A 27672-nucleotide genomic window follows, 5' to 3' on the forward strand; every position below is an offset into this window, starting at 1 on the left:
TATAGCCAATACTTTATCACATCTTTATTCATTAAACATTAGTGTAAGAAACCTGTGGCGTACAAGTAGTGGTTATAATTTTATACATGTCAGTACCATTGACAGAAAAGACTAGAAAAAAAAATGCTCTTATACAGCTTTTCACATTCTACAAACATATGCAAACTACAAATCCACATTATCCCAACATGACATCAAATCTATACAAAGATGAAAAATATATCCAGTTTTAATTTAAATATTTGTGATCAAAGTGAGGATCACAAAGAGTACATGCTTTTTCACGAGTTTAAAACTCCTAGAAACGGCTGGTCAAGATCCAGCATTACGATCTCACTTATCATTTCACTTGGAGAATACAACCCCAGATCAGGTTTAGATACAGAGGAAAAAAATATTCTTGCCCTGTCATGATATATTTACAAGGTGAGTCCATGACAGCGGAATAGACAACTCCAGTTTTCAAATAGCTGATGTACCAGGAATGAACTACAATATAAGAAGCATTTACAAGAAACCACACATTGGAAACCATATCAGAACTCAGAAGTGTGTTACTTACTTTCATAACAGATTTATCACTCTGTCTTGTTTTAGTTACATTTAGTTCAGGACCTCAAGTGCTAGTGCTACAGAAACAATCAAGGGATTGAGTACTTAAGCACAACTACCTGCAGGAGGCAACAATGCTTGATTTACATACATTCCTAAAGTCAGGTAGTCAATATCACTTTCCATATTTTTTATAATTTAAAAATATGTTGTCTCATTTCACCCTATTTGTAACACTGTTACTGTGTCATTTCTCCCACATTTCTTTCTTGTGCATTCATTTATTATGGTGGTCTCATAATATACTTTAAAAAAATACAGATAAATTCCTTTTTTAATGTGGGGTGAAATATGACCCAGACATGTTCTTGACAGGCTTCATGAGATTTACCCAACCACACTTTTGTAATTACTGTTATCAACAAAAATACTTAATGATCATTGTAACTGATGCTACACTATGATTTTTCATTAATCTGACATTTACGGGAAACTTCATCAGGGAGATCTATGATAATATAACTAGTGGTAGGCTTAAAGGTTTGAGCTACATGGTTAAATCATAACTAGGCCTAAACCATCCAAATTAGACAGAAGCAACAAGAAGCTCATGGTCACTGAAATGTATCTGTTCCCTCAACAGAACTCTGCTTGGAACCATTTGCAGTTCTAGAATGCCCTCAAAGTTCTGCATGTCATGACAAATCTCTCCAAAGAACACATGAGCATGTACTCAGTATGCAAACCCAAGGTAAACACTCTGTTTCAGTTCTGTAAACTCTGTAAAAAAAAAAAAAAAAAAAAAAAAATTCCAGCCTATATCTCAGCCTTTGCTGCCATTGGATTAGTTCCTGTTGTTTTCCTGGGTTTCAGAGGCAATTTCACTGGGTCCATAAGTCCTTAAAAACTTCTGCTGAAGTTCATCCAGTTCTGCAGGCAGAGGGATATTCAACTCTTGATTTAGAGTCAGTGCCTCAAAGCAGTCCTCCAACTTCTGAAAAGCAGGCCTGAAGAAGACAGGAAGAGGAAAGAGGTAAGAACTAAAAGTCTTTCCGTCCATTACAGGGTAATGTTAATCACCATTGTTCATCTAGAGCTGGATACACTACTGTTCAAAAGCTTAGGGTTGGTGAGATTTAATGTTTTTATTTTTCATGCTTATGCTCATTTTTCACCATGCTTTTAACTGAACAAAATACAGTAAAAACTGTAATATTGTGAAATTGTATTACAATTCAAAATAGCGGTTTTAAATTTTAATTTATTTCTGTGATTGCAAAGTAATTTTTTAATTTTTTAATTTTCAGCAGCCATTACTCCGTCTCAGTGTCACATGATCCTTCAGAAATCATTCTAATATGATGATTTGTGCTTAAGAAACATTTCTTATTATCAGTGTTGAAAACAGTTGTGCTGCTTAATATTTTCCTGGAAACTGTGATACATTTTCATCAGGATTCTTTGATTAATAGAAAGTTCAAAAGAACAGCATTTATTTGAAACAGTTTTATTAATAATCATTTTGATCAATTTAATGAATCCGTGTTGAATTGAAGTATTTATCTAACAAACAACAACAACAAAAAACATGCAGACACACCAAACTAGTGCATGTTCTTTTTAAGGATGTAATTATACACATATGGGTAGCTGATATGACATTTCAAGCAGTTACAGTGTCCTGCTCAGTTGAAATATATTATAAATAAAATTCCTGTAAAATTATTATTCATTCATTTTTCAATGTCCTAATACACATGAAATTACAAAATACAAAACTAATTTGTCGTTCAAACTGCCCACCTGTAGTGACAATCAAGGTTCGTATGATCATGAAAAACCTGGAAAAGTCATGTAATTTTAAAATAGCAATTTCCAGGCCTGGAATAATAAATAAAGCCAGAAAGTTTTGGAAAAAAGTTATGAAAATTTGTTTCACAAATATCTATATTGAATCAGTTGCTGAATTTCGGTTGGGGATTGTGGGTATAGCAATTCGACTTGTGAGAAATCCTGCAAACATTTATTTACCATAGCATGTAGGTTAGATGAGTAAATTAATCCACACAGAATATCAGATCAAATCAGAATCTTGAAAACAGCACGAGTGATTGCACACATCAGCACATTGCATCTCTGCACTACAAGCAAGCTTCACGCCACATTACAAGACTTTCACTTGAGTATCGACAGAATTGTCACCTCCTTAACCGGGCCAGTGTGGCACTGTTAAAATAAAAGTTTATAATTTGCACGTCTTTTTAAAACATTCAGTGCTCTGAGACAATTTTCTGTGCGGTCACAGTCACAGACAAAATGCGCACACATAATGCCGCCTCGCAAACAGCTCGCAAGTACCAAATAAGAGTTCTTTTTCGCAGCTTATTGTGCTTTAATTCACAGTTTATTGTATTTCTGTACCTGAATACTACTGTTTGACCTATCCTTATTCTGTTGTATTTATTTGTGCTACTGCTTTTAATTGATTTGTTCTTATTTTACTGAGTAAATTCAATTCAAAGTTTGAAATCAAGCTTCCTTGTCCTATTGTGTGTGTAAGCTATTACGCACCAAAATTACCAGATTGTAAAAACACAAATACATAGAGTGAGCAAATATATAGGTGAGATAATTGTCTAAAAAAAAAAAAAAAAAAAAAACCCATAACACCCCAGGGAAATTATCATTTTACATCTGTCACCCTGTGGTGAGGAAAAACCCATTGTTTACATTTCAATCTCACCTTCAACATTACTACTTAAAAAAAGAAGCGCATTTGTGACAAAACGCAGTGGCACTTACCGGTTGTCAGGGGCGAGGTCACAACAAGCCACAGCCAATGCAAAGAAAGCAGGAGGACAGTGCTCAGGAAGAAATTTCTCAATGAATTTTCGCACATTGAGCCCAAAATCCAGCGTTCTCGGAAGACACTCGGGATCTGCATAAACCTGACCAATAATCTATTACCAAAGGAAGAAGGAAGAATGAATAAGGCCAAATGGAAGAAAAATAAACACTATGAAACTTTCAAGCATCCTCTTACATAACCGTGAATGAAATGTAGCCGTTTTGACTCAAACCATTTGAGCGTAGCGTTTGCTTTCGGCATTCCGACATTCGTATGCAAGTGCTTACATAAATGACAGTTAGTTCTAAGAGCTCATGCTGTCCTTTCAAGACATGCCATCAAATCTGTGAGATGTTTACCACTACAAAAGACTCTTACCTCACAAAGCACAATGCCAAAGGAGAAAATATCCACCTTCTCATCATAGCGTTTACCTGTTTACACACAGGGGGAAAAAAAGAGCTCCATCAAGAAAAACCAACAACTTTATATCAGATGATGGCAATTACCTGGAGGAACAGAAAAAACATGAACACAATATTCTCAGACAACAATTAATGTCCATTGGATGTCCATCCAGTAAGCAGTTTATAAAATGTAGTCACATAAATTAAACTGTTTGCTGATATTTTGAAATCTTACAGACGCAGCATGTGAAAGACATTAAAGTTTATGATTATTTGTTTTTTATTTTTATTTCAAAGATCCTAAGTTTAATTCTCTCTTCTCACCATTGAGCATTTCTGGGGCCATCCAGTAAGGGTTCCCCACCACCGTGTAGCGTTTCTTACGGTCAATGCGTCTAAACAGCCTTTTCTTATTGGTTGGTTTGTCGGGGGGTGGCTGCTTGACCTTGTCCTCCATGATTAGACGAGACAGACCAAAATCTGCCACCACGACGGTGTTGTCCTGTAGGGGTCAGACAAGTAGAGCAAAGATGAATGTATTTATGCTAAATGTGTGACAGAATGAGATAACCATTTCTATGATACAAGTTTATAGGTATTAGTTTTAGAATAAAGGAAAAAAATGTGGACAAAAACAAATAATAAAAATGTAAAATTGACAAAATAATTAAATAGTGTCAAAAAATCTTGATAACACCACAAGTCAGTCCTAGCTTTAAACTGTCCATGTCTAAATGTTTAAGTCCCAAAGGAATGCCGTTTGTTCTCTTAAAAGGGTTCTTTAAATAGCTTGTCATAAGTGATTTACTCAGGATATGTGAATGACAGCATTTCCTGTCTTACCTTCTTACCACTAACTAAACAAGCGAGCAACCACTAAACTAAACAATCCTCAAGTGTGAACAGATCTTCACCCTTCACTGTATTTTTTCTCTCCTGCTCAAATGTTCTTCTTACATAACTTGTTTTTGGGTGCTTGTCTACTTTAGCCTTTCTGTTTGTGCTGACACAGGCCTGTCAGCTATTCTAGGACCTGGGCTCCCCAAGCAAGGCATAATAAGTGTAGACTCTGATCTAAATGAATGTGAAATGGGTGAAACTCCTCCCATACCAGTTTGACCAGGCAGTTGTGAGAGTTTAGGTCTCGATGTATGATGCTCATTGAATGCAGATATGCCTGAAAGAATAAGACAACAACAAAAACAATCAGAGAAGAAAGAAAAAGAGGTTGTCTGAGCAGAATGAGGAAAGACAGAAGTGTATTAGACATCTACCACTTGATCATCACTACAACAACAAGAACTAAGACAAAAACTGAAGTTGTGCATCACAGTAGCGCTAGGCAACAGGACACAACAAAACCTCCTACTAGACAGGAAGTTGCTTCACTGTCTCCCAACTACTCAGACTGATTAGTCTGATTTGAGATGCACATGCTCCTGGAGATGAAGGTAAAACTGTGTCCTAACCAGGTGTAATTTAACAAGTTTTTTTGTAGCAAGTAATGTGTGTGCACACTGGAAGTGCAAATATTGCATGGCACAATACAAATCGCAGACATTCCGAATAGGCATGTAACAACACAGAATTCCCAGACAATATTTCCTTTTAAAAAACATATATACAATTACAAATATATACATATTACAAACCTCTTCAAGGTTTACATTTTTGCCATAATCTATCAGTATCCCTTAATTAGTGCTAGATGATGATCGAAATCTTAAAATAGGCAAAAACTATTAAATATCATTGACAGATAAATATCCAATAATGGCTGATGGCAATAAATATAAAAGATACCGATATTGGCTGATAAACAATATATTGCACAGATATATTGTGCATCTCTAAATTTAAACATATTTAATGTATAGCCGTCTTGGACCGATTACTTTTTACAGTGGCTGGGGCTTCCCAGTGTGACACAACAGAAATAGAAATCAAATGACATGCCATTTCTGAAATATTACTCCATGGAGATGTCACAGATTCTTCTTTTAACAGGACTAATACATTTGGGCTTGTGTTGATACTAGTATTTTTGCTCCTCTAATGACATCAAATGTAATGCAAAATTATGAAATAGGCCTTATTTGCTATCAGTTGACAAAACTCATGCCATTGGTAGAGCCATTTAGCTGCATCACACTGTTTGGGACACTATGTTTGGGACAAAACAACAACTATGTTTTGATAGTACCAGAGGCACAGTGTTTATACTTCAATCAACCTACGGAAGTCTTATAGTATATCTTATAATATTGTATATTAATCTATGTTTTTAACATCCAAAAACGACTTTAAACAGGCCACAAAAGCCATTTAAATGTTATCTCACCATTTCCTTCAAATAAATATATATATATATATACACACACACATATGTCAGCTATGATCCAAAAGTGCCTCAAATATTGTATAACAATAGCTTATTGTTTTGCAATGCTATATATAAGTGTGCAGACCCAGAAGCCCACTCACCATTCCAGATGCAATGCTCTTTGCAAAACTAACTCTCTGTTCCCATGGGAATGAGTCCTGTAGGGATAGAAAGAGAGAGAGAGATGAATTGCTGGCCTAGTTTATAACCACACTATAATACAGCCCAGTCTGACAGCACGCTATGCTGTCCGTGAAAGAGAGGAAATCGTTACGTAACGGCAGCCGCTTATTACAGACAAAATTACTCACACACAGACACACTTTTATTGAAAACATTATAGTGCATTATAGAGACACAATGAAAGACTAAACGAGAGAGGTATATCATCTGTTATCCTTATGTTTGGTGTTGAAACCCATATTTGAAGTAAACCCAGTGGGTGATCTGGAAAACATTCCCACTAGAATCCCTCACCTGGAAACACTTCATACCTCCTTTATCTCTCATCGATGCAACCGCACAGCTGCATTTTCTCCCTTTCATTTCACAGAGTGTGTTTGTGTTTTCCAGTTCCTATACCCTGTCCCTCTCCCTTTCTCTTTGCAAAGTTCATCTCAGGTGAACAGAGACAGTGACAAAGACTAAAACACTAACAGATGATGTACGGCCCTTCCTAGAAGCAAGAGGAAAGGAAAAAAGGGATTTTAAAATCAGGACGCACCTTGTCACGGATAAAATCCTTTAGAGTGCCTCCCTCAATGAACTCTGTTATCAGATTAAGCCGCTTGTCCTTGTACAAAACCCCAATGAACTTCAAAACGTGTGGGTGATCAAGACTTCTCATCACTTTAACCTGATAAAGAGAGAAAAAATAATGAATTGCTGAGATTCATAAAGTTATTCATACTAAATACAGACTGGATAAATCTAAGACTAAGTCTCTTTTCCTCTGAAGAAAAATCACAAACCCTACAGCAACACTGTATCCCGGCGCCACATGGATCTGTTTTATCTGCTGTTTAAATCACACTCTGATACTGACCCAAAGCAGACAACAAAGGGATGGAAGGAATAAAAGTGGATATAGGGAGATGAAGGAAAAAATTAAGAGGTAATCAGATGGAGGAATGAGAGATGCTTGCGGGGAAAGAAAGGGATCTTCATACCTCCTTCAGGAACGTTTTCTGTGTCTCTTCATCACAGCGGATCAGCTCCTTCATGACCATAACCTCACCTGTGGCTTTATGGGTCACCTACAGAAGATCACACAGTCTTAGGGTTGGAAATAAAAGTGGATTCAAAAATAGTGGAACCAAAGAAACCAAAGATTTGAATGAAATGGGGTGCTCGAACATCTGCATTCTTCTGCAAGTTGTGAAAAGAACTATAACCCTGCACTGTGTTATTCCAAGGCAATAGAAATTTCTTCAGCCAAGTTGTTTGAAAATGCAATGATTGAGGAAACACAATTCAGAACTGTGGAATCAAAACCAAAATTCCTTATGATTCCTGTACAGAACCTGTCCTCCAACACTGAACTAAGCTCATTCAATGCGGTAATACAGCTCTTCTAGACAACTTTGGGGAACCAGTGACCATATACACTGAATTACACAGAAAATGAGATATGTTGTTGTTGCACACCTTGATGGCCTGTCCAAAGAAGCCTTTTCCAAGTATTTCTCCATGGATGAGGTCACAGGGACGGAAGATACGGTGGGACCAGCTGGAAGGAGAGCGGAGGGATTCAGAGCGCCCAATATCTCGAGTCAGAACTGGAGGGTCCTTAGGAGATGAAGAGACTGGAGACTTGCAGGTGCTGTTGCTACGTCTACAATACACAAGTTAAAAGTATTAATTCTGTATAACCCCAAAAAGCAATTAGGAAAGGATAAACAAGCGTGTAGTGTATTTACTTTGCACCCTCCCTGTATGTCCACATCCACTTGGAATAAACAAATTGTGCTCCAGTTTTAAATGCTAAACCTACACAAGCACAGTGCTGAAAACTGATTGGATAAGTTACCTGAGGGTCCTCCTCTTTAACGTTCTATTGTCCACTGTGTCACTCCGCTCAATCTCAGCATCTGAAGACAGACGCATACGGGAGGCCGCGGGGACACCCAGCTGATTGCAGGAAGAGCCCAGGCGGAGTTGCTCCAGACGCTGTCTGACTGGATCATATTCCATCAACAGCTGCAGTGTCTGACTGGTCCTATGGATGAGGTCCTCCACCTGGAATGACCAATCAGAATTCAGAATGTCACAAAATACTCTGGTCGGTTTTGATAAGCGGCCAGTGTGCCACAACAACAATAAAAGCTAGAGGACAGCATTTAGTCATAAAACTTGAGCATTGTGCACTAGTGCTGTTCACATAGATAACATTGATTTTCCTCCCAGTCAAAGCTGGTGCCACACAAAAGGTCTTTCTAAAGGGGCAAAAGATAAACCCTTAATACCAACACTAAATTTAAGATGTTTTACACAGGAACAGTGGAATACATTTGAGATTCAATATTTTCAGGTCGACATCCAAATCTGGACATCCAGTAATAAAGACATATAACAGCTTTCTGTAACTGCATAATTGATTACGTTGATTTTGTAAATTAGTCGATTTGTATTAGTAATGTGGCAATTCGTCACGCTGTTTATGTTCCCCAATGATGGCGCCTCATGGGCATGCTGAAAATCAGCCGTTATTACAAAAATATTGAGCCCAATCTAAACCACAGCAGAGCAACTTCTATGCAAGAGCATCTGAAAAGGACACATTACGGGAAAGCAGCCAAGTATTTGGACTATTACAATGAATTTTTACAGCACTAGAATATGGTTGTCAGTCCTATATTTTGTGCTTAATACGGCTGTGCTCATACAGCATTCAGTTTTTTTTACCAGCTGCCATCGGTGCAAGGCTGCGAGATGCACGGTTTAAATGTGCTCTCTGCAACCGTTTACAACACATTTAACCTTGTTAGTTATTTAAAATATCTAATTGATGAACTCAAGCCTCAATTGGACTTAGGGCTGGTTATCGATTTTGATACTTTTTAGGCACTGACTGAATTGCCTCGATACCATTGAGTATCAAAAAATGTCTTGCCGTTCAGAACCAAATTACGATACCCAAGCATGCAGCATGATTGGCTGTGGCGAGGCATCAAGGAAAAACACTAGTTATGGCGGTTACGCCCAGAGACGTAGCTCACATACAAGGCTGTAGTGTGTAAGAGTCCCAACCCCATAGATGGAAAGATGTGGAAAAGACCAAAAGTGTGGCTACATTTCACCAGGCTCGATGCCAACAGCACGCAATGCAATATTTTGACTGCAGGAAGAACTAGAGCGCGTCACATAAATGAACTTAGCATATAGGCTGCCTCACAGACATGAGAAATAGGCATATAGAAAGCTTGAACTACTTTTAAACGAATGAAAAAATTTGAATCGAAAACAAATGAAATGAAAGGTGCATTTCTTTCTATCGGCGGGCGCATTCACTACACTGCGGAGATGACGAGGCAGTAACGCCAACTTCATCTTTGCAGCCATCACTGACTCAGAAAACACTAGTTTATTTATAAACAATAAAAATGTCTCCTTGATATTTTTTCCCGACACACTCATAATCATTAGGCTACTTTTGCCAGTGCTTTGATGCAAGCTTTATGTGTGCGCTTGAGCATGAGGCATATATACATACATACAGCTGAATGAACATTCTAGCAGCTACTTTAATCTCCTGAATGAACAAATCATTTCAGGATTCACAATTGTATAGCAATTGCTGCTTTAAATCCACAAAAGTGACTCAACGCAGCAATAGTAAACACCTTTCCTACTTAGGCCTACACTGCATAAACCTTGTCTTTTGTGATTTGAGTTCATACAGAGCCTACTTATGGTTATGATTTATTGCTAAACTAACCACAGGATTAATAGGCTATTCAGAAAATAAACAATAGATTAATCAGGGGTTATTCAATTAATCAGAAAAAAAAAAAATCGTTAGTTCCAGCCGTAATTTCAGGACTTTCCATTTTTCCATTTTTCGGATTTAGGGGACCTCAGGCTGCTCATTACATTGGGCAGATGGCTGCCAAACAAAGTCAGTCCTAAAACCTCAATGGTACATGATTAAATTAAGGCACAAATCCATGACAACTGAGAGAAGCAGTGGAATTCTAATGTTAAGGAGAAATGGTGGGAGAATTAAATCACATTTACAAATGCACGATAAGAATGCAAAGCATTTACATACAGTTGTCACTCTAGTACTAGAATCTACACACAAACCTCCCAGCACAGGTATGTATTACAAAGTTAAACCCATGCCTGACTCCTTAAATGTTATTCTCAAGAAAAATAAATATTGCTTCTGCAACATTAACACTTTAACAAAACACAACAGATGTGCCAAGTGTCATATGGATTATGATACCCAAAAAACACATCAAAGTCATATAACAAACAGCCTGTTACTAGGGATTAATGTAAATTCAGTGCATGACCAGGTTAAAGTTATTACCAAGGTCAGGCATGAAAACTGGTCAGGGGTAAAAAAGGTGAGAAGGATACGGTGTCAAAAAATCCAATCAAATCAACTTTATATATATATAGCACATTTTAAAAAACAAGTTCTGCACAAAGAATAAATAGAAAATATAATAACACATAAAACATAAAATATGGGGGCCATTTTAATGTGTGGAGGCAAGTATTTACACAAAACACACAGCATTATATTATTTTTCTTTTTCGCCTGAACCAGAATCTCAAGGGCCCGTTTTCTCTGTTTAGCAGCATGTCTCAGCCTTGCCCTCTTCTCCTCTTCAGCTGCCTGTTTTTTGAGATCCTGAGCACTACTGGATCCTTTGCAGTGCATCACTCTCTCCTATCTCTCCTATCTCTCCGTGCGAAATACACGGAGTTTAAAACTGAAATAATGAAATAATGTGTTTAAAAAAAATAAAAACTTGACCAAAACCACTTATTTTTGTCGAATAAAGAAGACAACAAATTACAGACTATATTTTACGAGCGTTCATGCTTACGGTTGCTAGATTTCAATAATTTAAACCCCAGTCAGAGCTTTTCTGTTAAAAGAGCACGTTTTCTACCCGGTCTTTTCAATAGTATCTGGCAACCATACGCACACGCGCGCTTTCTACACTTCTGAAGAAGCGCGGATGATCTGAAAACACTGACAAGTAAGCTGGAGTTCCGCGATCTTCATTTGAGATTTTCATTGAAAAGATTCTCACGACAGTGACGACACCCCCCCCCCCCACACCAAATATTTTCTCATCGAATTACATTACATACTGCACAAATTACATAGGTGACCCATTTTGGTTTTAAAATGGCGAATTCCGCCGAAAGGTGAGGAGTTTTCATGCCTGCAAGGTATGAGGAGTGTCACTGTGTGTGCTGGGACAAGCTATGGTATCACAGTTTGTATTTCAAATTCTTCTCATGCCGTTCCTCTGTATTGTCACATTGCTTCAACATGTTAGCGTTGGCACAATTTCACCTCACCTCAAAGCTAATATCAAGCATGATAGCAGTAATAAATGGAGAGTACCTCCTCCTCCATCAAAGCTGACACCGGGAGTCCATTGATTTCCAGGATTCGGTCCCCAACATGGATGGCGTTCCGAACTTCTGGACTAATATGCATCCCTCTGACCCTGTAAGGATAAGGTTTTGGGAGATTTTCATCAAAAGACAGGTTAGGAATGATGAGAGAAATCTCATAGCTTTCTGTTATGGTTTTGCACCCAAAAGAACACAAAAACAAACTGGCAGTCTGTGCCTTTAATCCAACATGAGCTGTCATATTGCCACAGTTATGCAACACATTCCATGTGTCATTAACTGTGTCTCTGGCATGGGGTGTGGTGGCATTGTGGTGAATCTGTGAGGTGGTAAATAACTTCAAGTCTCTATTATTCCAAATGCTTCTCAGCATATTCATCGTAATCTGACTGCTTGCTTAACCAGATCTCAAACGAATATCTCAAGTAAGGCAAGTAGGGGGTGCATCAAGTTTTTTTTACATGTTAATTCTGCATGTCTTCACTTACTCTTTGACCTGGACACTGGCCGTGGCACTGGTGCAGTCTCTAATCACGCTGACAGAGAAGCCCCTTTTTCCATTGGTGGCAGAAGGCATGGATACCAGAGTTACTGTGTGAGGGAGCAGGTCTGTTGGCGAGTCGGCCAAACCACGCTTCTCCAACATCGGTGTCAGGACCTCCTGCTTGTAGCATTTACCACTGTGTGAGAGAGAGAAGTTGATGAGTCTCACTACTAGAGTTTGAGCACTTTAGGACCTGAACTTTTAGGACAAGACCTGACAAGTTATGAAACACTCAGATGTGCGTCAACCTGCCAGTGCTTTACTGAAAACGACAAATGAAGAGAAACAACAAACACAATAGCAAATTGAAAACACAGAAAATTCAAGTTAAGAAGTCCATTAAAAAGCCTTTTTGATAAAGAATTAGGAGATAATGATTATCATCATATTAAATATTAGCTGCTGTTTACCAGTACTGTTTGGATGTAATATACATTTAAGTTCCCACAGTTTGAATTTTATGTGAAAATACTCCCCATGGACAGTTTTCAATTGAATTAATTTATGTAATGTTTTCCCAGTAAAATTTGGAAATACAACCAGGAAAAACGGGAGTGGGGGGAGTCCACTGTTTTTTCATGGGAGGTGTCCACCTATCATTATATAAAATAATAATAGAAATGCAAATTTACCTGGTTACCTGCAATGCCAATTTGATTGCAAAAATGTAAGCTGAGAGCAGAACTCCTAACAAAACACCACATAATTACATGTGTTGAACAAAGAAATTCTTAGATTTTGTTCAGTTAGGCTTTCAAAAACAGCTTTGCGTCTCTGCAAGGTCATCCTATTGAGCACCTTAAATAGCACCACAGATGGCAGATAAAATGACACTGAAGATCCTTCATTAAAATTCAGTGAGCCTAATACTGAAACTGGGACATATTTAAAAAGTTTTAGATAATTGTCAGGACACCCCTTGTAAAACCAGGATATCAGATAGTTCCAGCTAAGATAAGTCAACACAGAGGAATCATTAATACAGTTTGGAGCTAAAGTAAATTTTATTTCTGCACCAGTACAGTCTACAATTAATACATGTACAGTTTGGAGTTGAAAAGTGTGAAGTTACTTACCAGTAAAGTTTGGTACGTTCCACTAAGGCATAGGTATCCTGATCCTCAATCACAACCCTGCAGCTCAAACACACGAAGCATTCGGGGTGATATTTATAGTCTCCTGCCACCTGAAACACAGGAATACCCAGCGTAGATCAGATCAGATGCCTCATGATTTCACTCCAAAAGCCCAAATCCTCAGTGCCAGCAACACCAGCCCTGACAGTGGTCCAGATGCAATCTTTCTGGAATACCCCTGTACGCTTAGTATATGCTCACTGCTATCTCTGCAAAGACCAGGTGTGGTGGATCATGCTTTCATTGTGCTTCATCTGCTTTGTGTCTGTGCACGGTCTTCGTTCAGTCTGCGTTCTTTGGCAGTGACGTAAGCATGTGTGCTATCTTTTTCTGTAACACCTGCAAGTGTCTGGTCCTGTCATGTTATCAGAAGTGACATAAGGCTGCCAGACCCTTTCTATAGCCATGATCCCATGCTCTTACACAACAAATAATGTGTGTCAGTCTCTGTTTAACGCCTCCTACCTCTATCTAATGCAGGCTCTCTCTTTGACCTCCATCTCATAAATCTTAGAAAATACACATTCACAAGAAGAAACCAGTTTCTGAAAAGTTTGGGGCAAAGCTTTATTATTTTCTCATTTTACTTTCGCTGAGAAATAAATAAACCGGAATAAAGACTTTAAAATGTGTAACTACACATAACATTTTAACATGAGATTTACTTGAAATACATTAACCATAAACATCCATCTACTAATTACTAGCAAATACAATTCCACAGAATGTATTTGCATAAATCAAACACATTTTTAACCTTGTAAGCAATTAAATACCCCAAATCCATTTCTTTTACAGTTATACTGTTTTGATACACAGCACATTCTATTAACTTCAGACCAACACTAACCAAAATCCAATCTACTTCCCTAAGAAAACATCTTGCACTTTTAATATTAATAAGCGTTTATCTTACATTTGAGGATGTCACCAAAGGGAAGATTTGTGGGATTTAGTCAACTTCTAAAGGACACATTTATCTCCAAAGAAAAGCCAAATAAAACTCACATTCATTACTTTGATTTTGACTTTAAGTCTCAGTGCCAAAATCTTAGTAGCTTTCCATCTCACTCCTTAGAAAGATATTACACACAGTTTGCAGCTCTTCGTTTAAACAGTATTATGAAGGCACACAAACTCATATATTCAATATAAAAGAACTGCCAATCAACAAGGGTTATGGAACAGAAACAGACTTTTATTCTCTTATTTTGAATGGAAAATTATTTAACCAATAATCCTCTGGCTCTTCCTTTCATTCTGGCTGAATGGAGAAAGTATGAGGTCACACTGAGGTTTCATTTAATGTGAACCACAAAAGACAGATTAGCAGTTATGTTTACCGAGCTGTGAATCAACGGTCCCAGGGTTTGACTAACTAAATTCTTGGGTAATTTGTCGGCTGGGTAAGCCACACCTCCTCATGCAGTCCACACTATTCAACAATCAGAGTGCAGAACATGTAGACAGGCAATTAGAGGATTTTATGCCTACTTGGTTTTGTTCTCACTTATTCTAGCATAAAACAGAAATGCATTTCACCATTACAAATGACTTTCTACTGTAACACTAAATAATAATAATAATAATAGACATAGCATGGAGAGAAATAACAATAATAATTATATAATATTAATAGTAAATATATTATATATAATTACTACATAAAATAATATATATACACTGTATATATAATAGCCTATATACTACAAAAGACAGATTAGCATTGATGTTCACCATCTGTTTGTGTGTATATATATATACTTTTTTTTTCTTTTTCACTGTCTACATTTACAGTCCTTTGTTTTGCTATGGTCTTCCTTTACAGTACACCAAGTCTACATTTACAGTGCTTTGCTCAAGGCCAGTTAGTTGACCTGCTTGACACTTGGTTCAACCTGTGAGTAAGCATGTCTCAAATCTTTTTTGTGCTTACACGACTCATATACGTCATACCCGCCTGTGTGTTACAGTAGAGTGTGAATGTGCATTTGATAAAGGCTGTTTCCCAGCAGTACATTGTAAAAGAGCCGCCCCTCCCTTAGGACTCATGGAGTCACATCACCACGGCTAACTGAACATAGAACAGACTGAAAAAATAAAAGAAAAAACTACACATCTCATTTAGTCAAGTTAATTTCTCACCCAAAATTTGATGTGCTAAAAAGTGGTGGCAGAACCACTATAGCTGCCTTAGACATAACAAAATTCATTCCAAGATAAAGAAAGAACAAAAACAGGGCAGAAACTGAACGAAACTGAACAATGAGGAATTTTCAGCCAAAGAAAATAATTTATATTATCATGGATGGTCTATAAACAAATACACAAACATATTCAAACAAGCACTTCAGCTGTGAGGATGTGATTTCTTCCTGCCTGTTTTTCAAAGGTTTTGACATCCCCGCTGCTTGTGCTTCTGAGCCCACAACTGGCAACACACCCCGACCAGAAATACTTGGCATCCGTTAATCAAAGCCCAAACAGAAAAGGCCTATTATGCATTTTGCTCGCTGGCAAATTCTCCTCTTTCTGCCCCTTTCTCTCTTAACCCATTTAAAAACTACCTGTTTTTGTGAGCAGTGATTTGTGTACATTAGAGATGGATTTGTAAGTCTCTCACACATTGATACAGCTTCCATTAGTGTTGCGATTACAAAGCTCCTCATTGAAGCCCATGCAAAGGCATTCCAGACGCATGATGAAACGGCACACAACACTGTGGCCATTCCAGCCTTCAGATCACAGTCATCCTGTGCACAGGAATGAGATAATTTACTGTATAATTGAGAATTTGAGATTTCATCAGCAAAGAGATTCATTTATATTCTTGAGACACATGAGAAAACTAATAAGTAATATGTCAGAAGAAGAACAAAGAAACACAAAAGAAGATATTTGAAGAACGTTACAGCTGGTTTTGTCCATTTTTATCAATGGGTCCCAATACTTTTAAGCTCCAAAAAAGGACCTAACCCTAACCCAACTTAATTGGTATATTTACAACCCTATTACTTTGTATGAGGAACAGATTGAAATTTTAGCCTTTATTCACTCTGAAATCAAAACTTGATTTGACATCAAATATGGGGATGCTCAAACGTTTGGTCATGTGACGTGAGAACCAATGATGTTTGAAGTTAGTTTATGATTAAGGTTTATTTCGCTATAATTGATGTAATCTGCATATTTGTGCTTGAAAGTATTGGGTTCAATAAATTTTCATAAAAGGAATAAAATCGGTAGCACTTTACAATAAGGTTTCATTTGTTAACACTAGTAACTACATTAGTTAAAATGAACTAACAACGAACATATTTCTAATGCATTTATTAATCTCAGATAATGTTACTCTTAACATTTACTAATAGGCTACATGATTAAAATCAATAGTTGTATCGGTTAACATTAGTTAATTAACCTGAACTAACATTGCACAGTTGTATTTTTATTAATTAATGTTAACAAAGATTAAGAAGTACTGTAACAAAATGTATTGTACATTGTTAGTTAATATTAGTTAATGCATTAACTAACCTTAACTGATGGAAACTAATTGTAAAGTGTTAACATAAATCAATAGAAGCATTCTTCAATTTATATCAATTCATGTTCAGCAGAACAACATGAGGATGGATAAATGATGATAGAACTTTCATTTTAGGGTGAATTATCCCATTAAGGCTGCAAAACAAATCAATGACATCTCAGCACAAGCTCTGCTGAATCTGATGACAGTTTGGATAATCGTAACTTGCACCTTTGATACTATATTCTAATTATGTAGCAAATATAGCAGGGCTTTGGACATTTTTGAGACAGCTGTTGGGACATTTTTGACTCATAGAAGTGGGAGAGAGAAAAAAAACACACTCTGTAATTCCTCCCAAAAGCATCACTCAAATGTGATTCACTACTCACATTTGGAGTGGAAAAGAGAGTTTAAAGCCTTTCCACCACCCTTATCAGTGACCTCTTCAGGACTATGAAAAACATCTGCATTTATTGACTTTACCTGCCTTCTTTAGACATCTTGATTTAGCCATGTAAATATTTACTGAATGAGACAATGGTGTGTTATCTGTTCTTGCGCAGGATAGCAAAGCCTTCTGAAATTATCTTCTTAAGACCTATCGACTGATCTGACTGATTCTTTACTCTCTGTGTGTGTGTTTTTCTGAAACTCTCTGGAAAAATAAACACACTGCCATGCAATTCAGACATGTTGACACTTTCACATGGCTTTTCTTACCATAGCAGGTCCCGTCATAAGCAGCGAGCAGCCATGGCACAACTCCCCGAACTTCTCGCAGTAGTGTTTGTGACAGTACAGCCTCCCCTCTTTCTCAAAGTACCAGTTTGTCAGGAGATCAAAGCACACAGAACACCTGGGGGAAAAAAGAATGGAAAAGTCTGTAAGTGAAACATTCTGTTTGCAGACGTTCCTTTAAACATTCAGCTCGCCATGAGAGAATAGAAACCTAATTGACTGAAATGTTTAGCAAGTGAGGTAGTCTAGGTATTTCACATGTTCACCATGTCATTGGGAATTTCACGCATATTTTTTAAAGAAATATTTTACCTAACATTCATTTACTCTCCGTCAATCTGTTCCAAGCCCACAGGACTTTCTTTATTCAGTAGAATACAAGGAGGTGCAATATTGAAGAATGTACTCATCTGTTCCTTTTTTTGGAGCTTGACAGACCTTTGTTACATGCAAAAGAGTGGTCAATATATTCTTCAATATTTCTCCTTTTGTGTTTCACAGCCAAAAAGAATGTCTCACAGGCTTGGAATGACATGAGGATGAGTAAACTATTTTTATTGTTAGTTAAACTTTAACATTTACCAAACATTTTAGTACAACAGATGGTCCACCAAAGGATAGAAAAAACACAAACAAGTTATTAAATGTTTACAGTGTTTCAGCCATACATCTGAAAATAGTATAACTCACACAGTACATTCTATTTTTAAGACTTTTTTTTAGGACCAGAGGTAAAGCTAAAGATCAATGTCAATGATGTTGAAGGAGACACATACAAGTATGTACAAAAACATTCTTTCAATCATGGCCGAGACAAAGTCCAACCGGTCAACACACACTAACACTATAGTTAAGGAATTTGGGACGTGAGCCAAAACAAGTCATGAAATTCTCTCATACACTCTTCTCTCAGCCACCCTACCTACAATTGGAACCTGATGTTGGGATACAAGCTATGCCACTTTAAGCTATTATCTACTTCCTACGAGAAAGAAAAATGTAACCTAATTAAAAACTTTGAACGGCAGAGCACTTGCACCTTGAGGCTTTTTGAAACAAAGGATCACTTGTCCAGGAGAGACAGGGAAGGATGAGTGAAAAGCAAAAAGTTCCTCTTTACATGCCACAGCTTGTTTTGCCAGACTAGGTGAGGTGAGGTGGGGGGCAACTGGGACCGTCATCAGATGTGGAACACCTAATGGGTCCATAACTTTAAAGTACAGCCTTAGAGGCAAATGGCAGTACCATGATGAATGCCCAAAATATTTCCGCTAAATATACACCAAGACCCACTCATATTGTCACTGAACAGTATGTGTGCTTTTGTATTAGTGATCCTAAAACAACTCTTCATAAATGTAATGACAAATAACGCAAACCATGTTTATGTTACAGTTGTATGATCATTTAGTTAAAAAAAGAAAGAAAAAGTTCTTCAAGTTAGTTATTAGTTAAAATAAGATACACCGGTGTTTTGCCAGTTGAGAAGTTTATTCTATGTATCGTCTTTTTACTATTTTAATTATTTTTACTCTAATTCATTTTATCTATGCAAAGCTCTATGAATTGCTATTGTGTGATTATTATAATTCCTTTCTATGAAAAGCTTTTGAATAACTGTTTGAATTTTCCTTGCTTTTATTTTGTGATTATTTTTATTCCTCTCTATGTAAAGCACTTTGAATTGGCATAGTGTATGAAATGTGCTATATAAATACTTACCTTGCCTTGTTGGACACAAAAACACTAAAATGCATGCATGCATACATTAATGCATACATAATCAGTCAATAGTATTAGATTTTCCTGTGTTACTTGTCCTTGTACAGGTACTATGAATGATAGCTCAAAACAGCAAAACCTAGCAACCACATAGCATTGCCCTGGCAACTGCACACACAATTTTCTCTCCAAACTGTTTGTTCTTTTCTTGCTAAATAGCTGTTTTGTGATACATCATTTTATAAATCAATTGCCAGTGGGAAATCAATACACTGTATCAATTATTACACCCGTGTAGTGTGTAGTTAGTAATTATTCATGCTATTTTTAGGTAGTTATCGCAACACTGTTCCTGAATCATTATTAAATCACAGTAGACTTAAAGGGTTAGTTAAAAAGATAAAAATTCTGTCATTAAAGGGATAGTTTACTTTGAAATAAAATTTTGGTATGTTTTAGCTTACCTGAAGGGCATCCAAGATGTAGGTGTCTTTTTTTCTGCAGTAGTTTCAATTTTGATATTTTTAGGTCAAACCGTTCTTGTCTGTCAGTCATTTAATGCAGGTCTGTGGTCACTGTCTCAAAGAGCATGCACAGAGTCCAAATTAAAACAATTCCCCATCGTCCAAATTAAACAATTCCCCATCGTAAGTACACATTGATGGCCTAAGACACGAAACGAGCGGTTTGTGTGAGAAAACGAACAGTATTTATATCGTTGTTACCTCTTGAACACAGCCGCGTCCAAATGATCTGAGGGTGCGGGCGGGTATAGATATATACACTAGACGTCGCCTTGGCTACTGCAGTTCATTGGAACGAAACCGTAGCGAAGCGTTCAAGTGTTCAAGAGGTAACAACGATATAAATACTGTTCGTTTTCTCACACAAACCGCTCATTTCATGTCTTAGGCCATCAATGTGTACTTACGATGGGGAATTGTTTAATTTGGACGATGGGGAATTGTTTTAATTTGGACTCTGTGCATGCTCTTTGAGACAGTGACCACAGACCTGCATTATAGGACTGACAGACAAGAACGGTTTGACCTAAAAATATCAAAATTGAAACTACTGCGGAAAAAAAGACACCTACATCTTGGATGCCCTTGAGGTAAGCTAAAACATACCAAAATTTAATTTCAAAGTGAACTATCCCTTTAATTAACAGAATTAACTCACCCTCATGTCGTTCTAATCCAAACCCGTAAGACTTTTGTTTATCTTCGGAACACAAATGAAGACCTTCTTAATGAAACCGGAGAGCTTTCTTTCACTCCACAGACAGCTTCGCAACTGACACATTGACGCTTCAAAAAGAGATTGTAAAACTAATCCATTTGAATTGAATGGTTACTTTAGTCCGAAATTTTCTGAAGAGAGACGATTACTTTATATGATTAACAGATTGATTTTAGTCTTTTATTCACATATAAATATTCATCAACTCACACATCAGATCTGGTAATCAAAAGTTTAAGCATGTTTGCTTGACGTGCGAGAACCAGTGAGGTTCATTCTCGTGTGTTACGCAGCACGTTTGTGCTTTCACGTTTGTTTTCGTGCGTCAAGCAGGTTCAGTTGAGCTTCTGTTTATGTTTGCTGATCAATGTTAATATGTGAATAAAAGACTAAATTCAATCCGTTCATCATATAAAGCGATCAAGTTTCTTTAGAAAATTTGACTAAACTGCTCAATTCATATGAATTAGTTTTACGATCTCTTTATGAACGTTTTGAACAGTTAAAGTGTCTCAGATTTCATCAAAAAGATCTTCATTCGTGTTCTGATGATGAATTCTTACAGGTTTGGGACGACATGAGGGTGAGTAATTAATGACAGAATTTTCATTTTTGGGTGAGCTCTCTCTTTAAGCCTATTAGGAAAGAACTGAAGCAGCTAAAACAATTTTGTAAGGAGTGAATCTGGCCAAATTTTCCACTATGAGTAAAGTGACAATTCTGCACAGAATTCTAAATCCTTAATGCTTCAAAGGCACAGATGGTCACAACTAGAGGTAAGAAAATAAAACATATTAGATTATTAGAAACATATTAGACCAAATAAAAGATTAAATTCTCAGACAAATGGTAAAAATCATGTTTTTTGAAAAACAGTTTTTTGTTTTTTTAATGAGACTCAGGTCAGGAAAGGAGGTAGACAGCCACCAGGTCTGAACCAAAGCAAAGTCCAAGAATCCCGGCAGGAAATCATCTCCAGGCCATGTTCCAGAAGTTCAATGAGCTTTATTTCCACAATGAGGAAAACACGAATACTCTCCAATGCTGAAGGTTTTAACAATTAATCTTTTAAATACCCTATTAAAATTGATTTGGCACGCAGAATGAATGGCTTGGTGCGCGGTATAAATGGACATTTATTAACTTAAATAACAGTAAGTTCTAGTAATCCAATTTTAGAGTACTGTGTTTAAATTTAGAGCTATGCAAAACAAGGCTGTGCACACTGAAGGCCAACAATCACTTGAAACCAACTCTCTGACAAACCCAACAACACAGTGCCAAAGGGAAGCGTTTGGCATGCTATGTTCTGCTGAAGGCTGTTCTCTCTGGTACACCATGTGCCAGAAAAAGGGAAATAGAGGGAAAGAAATGGGGAAAACTGAGGGGAAAAAATCCACTCAATGGAATGAACGTGGGGAGGATGTGGAAAACCAACACAGTGCTGAGACGTTCTGATAGTGATCACATTAGTGTGAGAAGGCCACCAAACCTTCAAGCCTGTCGACAGAACGGCTAGATTTTGGCCATAAGCCCTATTGTTGCCTTTGTTTGGAGGAATGTTGACAAGCTCTGTTTCTAGAGGCAGACACAATAAGCCAGTCACCCACACAGAGAGGGTAGAACCTTGTCATCCAGTCTAGGAACACCATTTGTGTGCCTGTGGGGTGAAACCTGCTCACAAGTTGGGCAACCTGTGCTCCGACAGTGACAACATAGCAGATGAAATTTATGAATCATCCTCTGGCAAACATAGTGAACTAACATCTGTGAGGACACGGCAAAGGCTGAGCAGGTGTGCACACATGGCAAACTTTCACCTGTGCACCAGATGTGACTGGTACATTTTGGCCACTAATTTCAAAACATGTCTGACATGTTCCTATGGAGAATACAATGTGTGTACTAAATATAAACACCTTGTAATTGTACTTTTGGTATACTAAATGTATATACTTAAAGTCTGCTAAATTGGAGCAACTAATTTTGTACTTAATACACTTTAGTTATCCGGAAGTTGTGCTGAGCTCCAACTAGAGAGATTCAATTCAATACACATTTATTTGTATAGCACTTTTCATTATAGATATTGTTTCAAAGCAGCTTTAGAGAAAATGCATGAGTGTACAATTTGTACAAATACAATTTAGAGTGATCTGTTATCAGAGGTGACTGTCCAAGTTATGCATTTCAGAAATGTAGATAATACAATTTACAAATCACATTGTTCATCATCATGTTAACATCATGCTAACATCATGTATACATTTTAGGCAGAAACAATTAGCTCATTTAAGTAATTATTACAAGTTGTGAACATAATATGAGAACAAATATACATAAGTATATTTGATTGTGCTAAAATGGAACTGTTGCAGGTATACTTTTAAATGGTAGGTACACTAAATATCATGCATTTAAAGATGGATATTATACAGTGATCATTCTATCCTTATTAATAGTGATATTAAAACACATAGGCTTAATATTAAATGTGCATTGTGCAATAAAGAAGTACTCCAAATAAGTTTAATTACAATATTTATATTGCTAAGTCTTAATCGATGTGTCAGTAAATAAGTTAATGGATTTGTACTACAATTTGTATGAAATTTTAAATACATTTAGGTTTTTTTTTTCATAGAGATGCAACATTGAAGCCTGGACAAATGGCTGCTGAAAATTCAGCTTTGCCATAAGAGGAATAAAATATATATATTAAAATAGAAAACAGTTATTTTACATTGTCATCATATTTCGGAGAGACATGTGCAGGGATGATAACAACCTATTGAAACATTTAAATAATTATCACAATGACCCACACCACAATACTGCCATTGTAAACAACACTCATACAGAACCTCTGTAACACCCTTTTAGATGACCAGGTATCTCAAGAAATATCTCTCTCTTTCCTGTTCCAGTTTACACCCGGAGAAAAAATAAAAGGCTTCACAACACGTCAAACAAAAGAAATGATTCAAACCTTGACATATACTCAAGACAAACAGTACAGACAGCAGAACAGAACAAACAGTTCTTCACTTCCTTCATTCTACTTGCATTCACATTAACAAAGAAACATTTAGCTGCCTGCGACTGGTATACCGACCTTCTAATCCTTGCAGGTACCCCATCACATTTATTATCTACCTCATTCACAGAACCCAATGATAAAAATCAACGGAAATAGGAGAAGACATAGAAAATCCCATCCAAATAATCACTCATTTTCACATCATATCATTAATTTTAATTAGATAAAAAAAAAAATCCTCAAATCCTACAATAACCTGTGCTTAAAAAATCCTGGTGTTTAAAGATGCCATAGGTGATTATTTTAAATCTGGATTTGGTCAAAACAGCTATGCTTAGATTCAATCGATACCATAATAATAAAAAACATGCTATCTGCCGGTACTTTCACATAAATACGATTTAATCAAGGAAGCTGACAGATAACAACAACAATAAGCAACAAAATGTGGCGACATAGTTAAGAAGGTCTCAAAAAACTTTGGCTATAACACTAAAAAACTCCATGCAACATAAATCACATTTTAATGACATAAATCACATTTTAATCACTAGTAAATGCAAGTAAATAGGGAAATTCAGATTCAAGCAGCATTCAGAAGACATTCCAGTCCCTCCCATAATTATAGTTAGTCATTAAAGCATAAGAGTTAAGTCTGTCCCTCCAATCACAAAAGGGGCAAAAAGGGGGGTGGGGTGGGTTGTATTTGTCTTGTGGAGCTATGAGCCGATGTCTGGGAATGTGACAACTAACCAGAGAGGAGATCCTACCTGCACTGCAACTGCTCACAGGAAAACAGGGAATGCCTGCCATAACATAAGAGGGATTCCACAGAGGAACAAAGAGTCATAATCAATTAAGCTAATAATAAATTAAACCGTAGAAAGAAGTTAATCACTAAATATGTAATCAAGAACCAAACTATAGCAATAAACCTTCTGATGGTATTAAGCCAGAGACAACAAGCCTGTATGATTTAATTGGGAAACTCAAATTTATCCAAACAAGAAAAGATTGGTGAAAAAAGGCCTAAGCTGTACCCTTGTTCCAGATTGCATAAAATGTTGTGGGCCATGGAGTAATTTCTGCCCTCATTATGGATCACGGTGTCTCCATATGGTCCGAAGTCTCCCAGCAAATGGCTGATTCAATCATGATGACAAAATTGTTCCGTAAACCTTGGCTATGGACTTTTGGAATGACTTGAGGGTTTTTTTCCCCTACCTCTCAGGCAGCTTTAAGGCCATTGGGTTTTCATCCACGGACGACATTCTCAAACTTCAAGGATCAAGGATAAATCAGGCCCCCAAAAGCTTCCACTTTCATTCACGGTAATGCTTAATAACATGAAAACAATGAATTGAACTGAGCTGGACGATGTCATCACTGCTTTCTGCAGAAGTGCTTTATAGATGAAATGAACTAATTTCATAATTGATTATCTTTACAACAGAACTGAATCCACACAGGACTGGCTTCAGCAGAACAATGACTAGGTTTTTTTTTTGGAGCTGCTTTACAGCTGAAATGAACTCGGTTCACATGATCCCATCATTAAATCATTTTCCTGTTATCACTGTAAAGCTGCTTTGAATCAATCTGTATTGTATAAAGCGTTATATCAATAAAGGGTGACTTGACAAATGTTTCCTGAAGTGAGTTATGTTAACTAATGTCCTTTACGCAACAATGGTAACCGGTACAAAAAGAGCTGCCCTTAGAAGTATGGCAAGCAGATTTTTAACTAGGGATGCAACTATTTTGATGACACATTAATCTAGCCAAGAACTGCCGATTTAGAAATTTTAAGAGTTTTAGATCATTAGCTTTTTCTTTAAAAAGGACCTTTACACCATTAAGTAGCCTTAAGAGAGATAGAAAAGGGGAGGACAACTTTAATCATTTAATCGTCTCATTTCCATTTTTCATCATTTCACGTTTTTTAACACCAACTTTTCTCTCTCATGCACTTACATAAACAAAACATCTAAGCTGAAGGTTCTAGGCGTTGCCAATAGTCGCTGACAAGCTACATTGAACTAAGCAGCCCATAATACATGCGAGTAAGTGTAAAAGAAAACACTGCAGAATGCTTTCATTTGAGTGCAATAGTCTGGATATTTTTCTCTGGTTTAAGCTGGTCTACAGCCTGAGAAGGCTTGTGCTCAGCTGGACATCCCTCTAAAACCAGCCAACAGATACGGCTGGGAAAACAGTTAAAACTAGGCTGTTAGACTGGTTTAAAATGCTTCTTTTCAGAAGGGTAAGAATTCAAGGAAAAAGCCATCAATAACATGTTGTTTATTTCGCTCCATTCCTAGGCAGTCTGGCTCAATTTAAAGAGAAATCAAGTAAAGACCCACTGAAAGCATGAGTTGTGCCAGGCATCTTGAAGAACCTTCACATGAAACGCGTCCTGAATCCTCCTGCCACAGCCCGTGCACGCGCACTCCGTCACATCTGTCAATCAAACATCAGAGGAACTTTCAGAACTGGCACCTTAAACACAGATCTTGTTTGTTTTCATGGGAAAGCCCACGCATTTAACTTTCGATGTGGGACGTTTTAAAACTTGTGAGCACGAGCTGAAGTTTAATATTATGTAGTCTCGCGCTGCATATCTATTCTAGCGACTGATTTATTACATTTAGACCATTTATTAGGATTTTACCGTTAAAACTCGTCTAAATGTGATGGATCTTCTTTAACTAACACTGCTTTAAAATCTGTCTTCAATTCTTTTTAAATGAAAAGCAGGTTACAGAGGGGGCCATTTTAGCTGTTTATTTACTTGTTGTGTGATTAAAAACCTTAAAGCAGTTCTGAACCTTTATTAAAGAAAACATTTGAATATTTAGAAATTACTGACATATAACAGAGTGTTGTTTCTCGGCAAACGTCAACTAACGTTAGTAACGTTACACACACACAAAAAAACAAAGCGATCGAATGAGCAAATTCCTACATGTTATTTTCTAGTGCATCTGATCTGAAAACTTTTGGATAACTAAAGTTAGTGTCTATGAACTGAGTCAAAGTCAACACAAATAATTAATTAATAACAAAAAAAGAGTATTAATGGAACTCAAGCAAACATTTTCTGGCACAAAAGTAAATGTCGTACGCGTAACCCATAAGTTACCTTCTCGTTCGTCCATGACCTCCTGTTCTGATTTATTTGTTCAAGCTCACATGCTGGTCCAGAAAAGTCTGAAGTTCACACACCGCATACCAGCGATGCTCCTTTTCTGATCCATGTGTAAGACCCACAGAGTAATCCAGCTGAAAGTTGAGGGAGAAACGATGTTTCATCAAGTTTCCAAGCAAGTTCAAAGTTTCTCTCTCTTTCTCTAGCTCGTCCGACCAGATGACGTCATAGCATAGAAATGTACGGAGACCGGAAGGGATCAAACAGAATCACCTGAAACAGGAGCGTTTGCAACAGACTGCGCGACAAAGCCGGACCACGTCCAATGATACCGCAGCGACATCTATCGATAATGGAACGAAGCGTACACAATCCAGTGCTTTTCTTTGTTTGACAATTTTTTTTTTATTTACAAATCACATTGTTCATCATCATGTTAACATCATGCTAACATCATGTATACATTTTTTTTTTCCAGTGCACTGTTCACCCCATACACACAGTTCAAAAAGAGCGTGTATTCACCGACAATTTAATCTATTAGAATATATACAGTATTCTAGAGAATTAAAGTTTTTAACTTTGTTGCAACATTTTAAAGAGGACTTTCTGTTTCAAATGTTCCAACATGATAATGTCAAAGTAGTATAGAAATGAACGGGGACTGGTGTGGACTTGTACAGGCCAGTCAAGTTCTTCCATGTCATCTTTTTGTATGCGTAGTATTACGATTTATTTTCACTGGAATTACTGTAATACCCAAACCTGTTAGT

The 27672-nt window shown here is 37.0% G+C and overlaps 1 protein-coding gene across 1 annotated transcript; it reads right to left on the minus strand.

The window, feature by feature from the left end:
- Window positions 1–9: 9 nt before the first annotated feature.
- limk2 (LIM domain kinase 2) lies at window positions 10–27123 on the minus strand. The gene is made up of 16 exons (XM_079872981.1): window positions 26894–27123; window positions 26115–26211; window positions 17730–17865; window positions 13418–13527; window positions 12286–12477; window positions 11784–11889; window positions 8220–8428; window positions 7838–8024; window positions 7360–7446; window positions 6915–7046; window positions 6292–6348; window positions 4919–4984; window positions 4132–4309; window positions 3779–3834; window positions 3355–3512; window positions 10–1559 (listed from the first exon to the last, which is right to left on the minus strand). The coding sequence occupies exons 1-16, from the start codon at window positions 26907–26909 to the stop codon at window positions 1397–1399; spliced, it is 1950 nt and encodes a 649-aa protein (XP_079729107.1). The 5' UTR covers window positions 26910–27123; the 3' UTR covers window positions 10–1396.
- Window positions 27124–27672: the final 549 nt, after the last annotated feature.

Source organism: Squalius cephalus (assembly GCF_949319135.1).
Source record: "Squalius cephalus genome assembly, chromosome: 5".
Taxonomy (NCBI): domain Eukaryota; kingdom Metazoa; phylum Chordata; class Actinopteri; order Cypriniformes; family Leuciscidae; genus Squalius; species Squalius cephalus.

Excerpts from the sequence above, each read along its gene's own strand:
- limk2 (XM_079872981.1), bottom strand. Across the intron at positions 11,890-12,285 it reads GCCAGTGTCCAGGTCAAAGA|GGTCAGAGGGATGCATATTA; the intron begins GTAAGTGAAGAC and ends TTATCCTTACAG. Across the intron at positions 6,349-6,914 it reads AGGATTTTATCCGTGACAAG|GACTCATTCCCATGGGAACA; the intron begins GTGCGTCCTGAT and ends CTATCCCTACAG.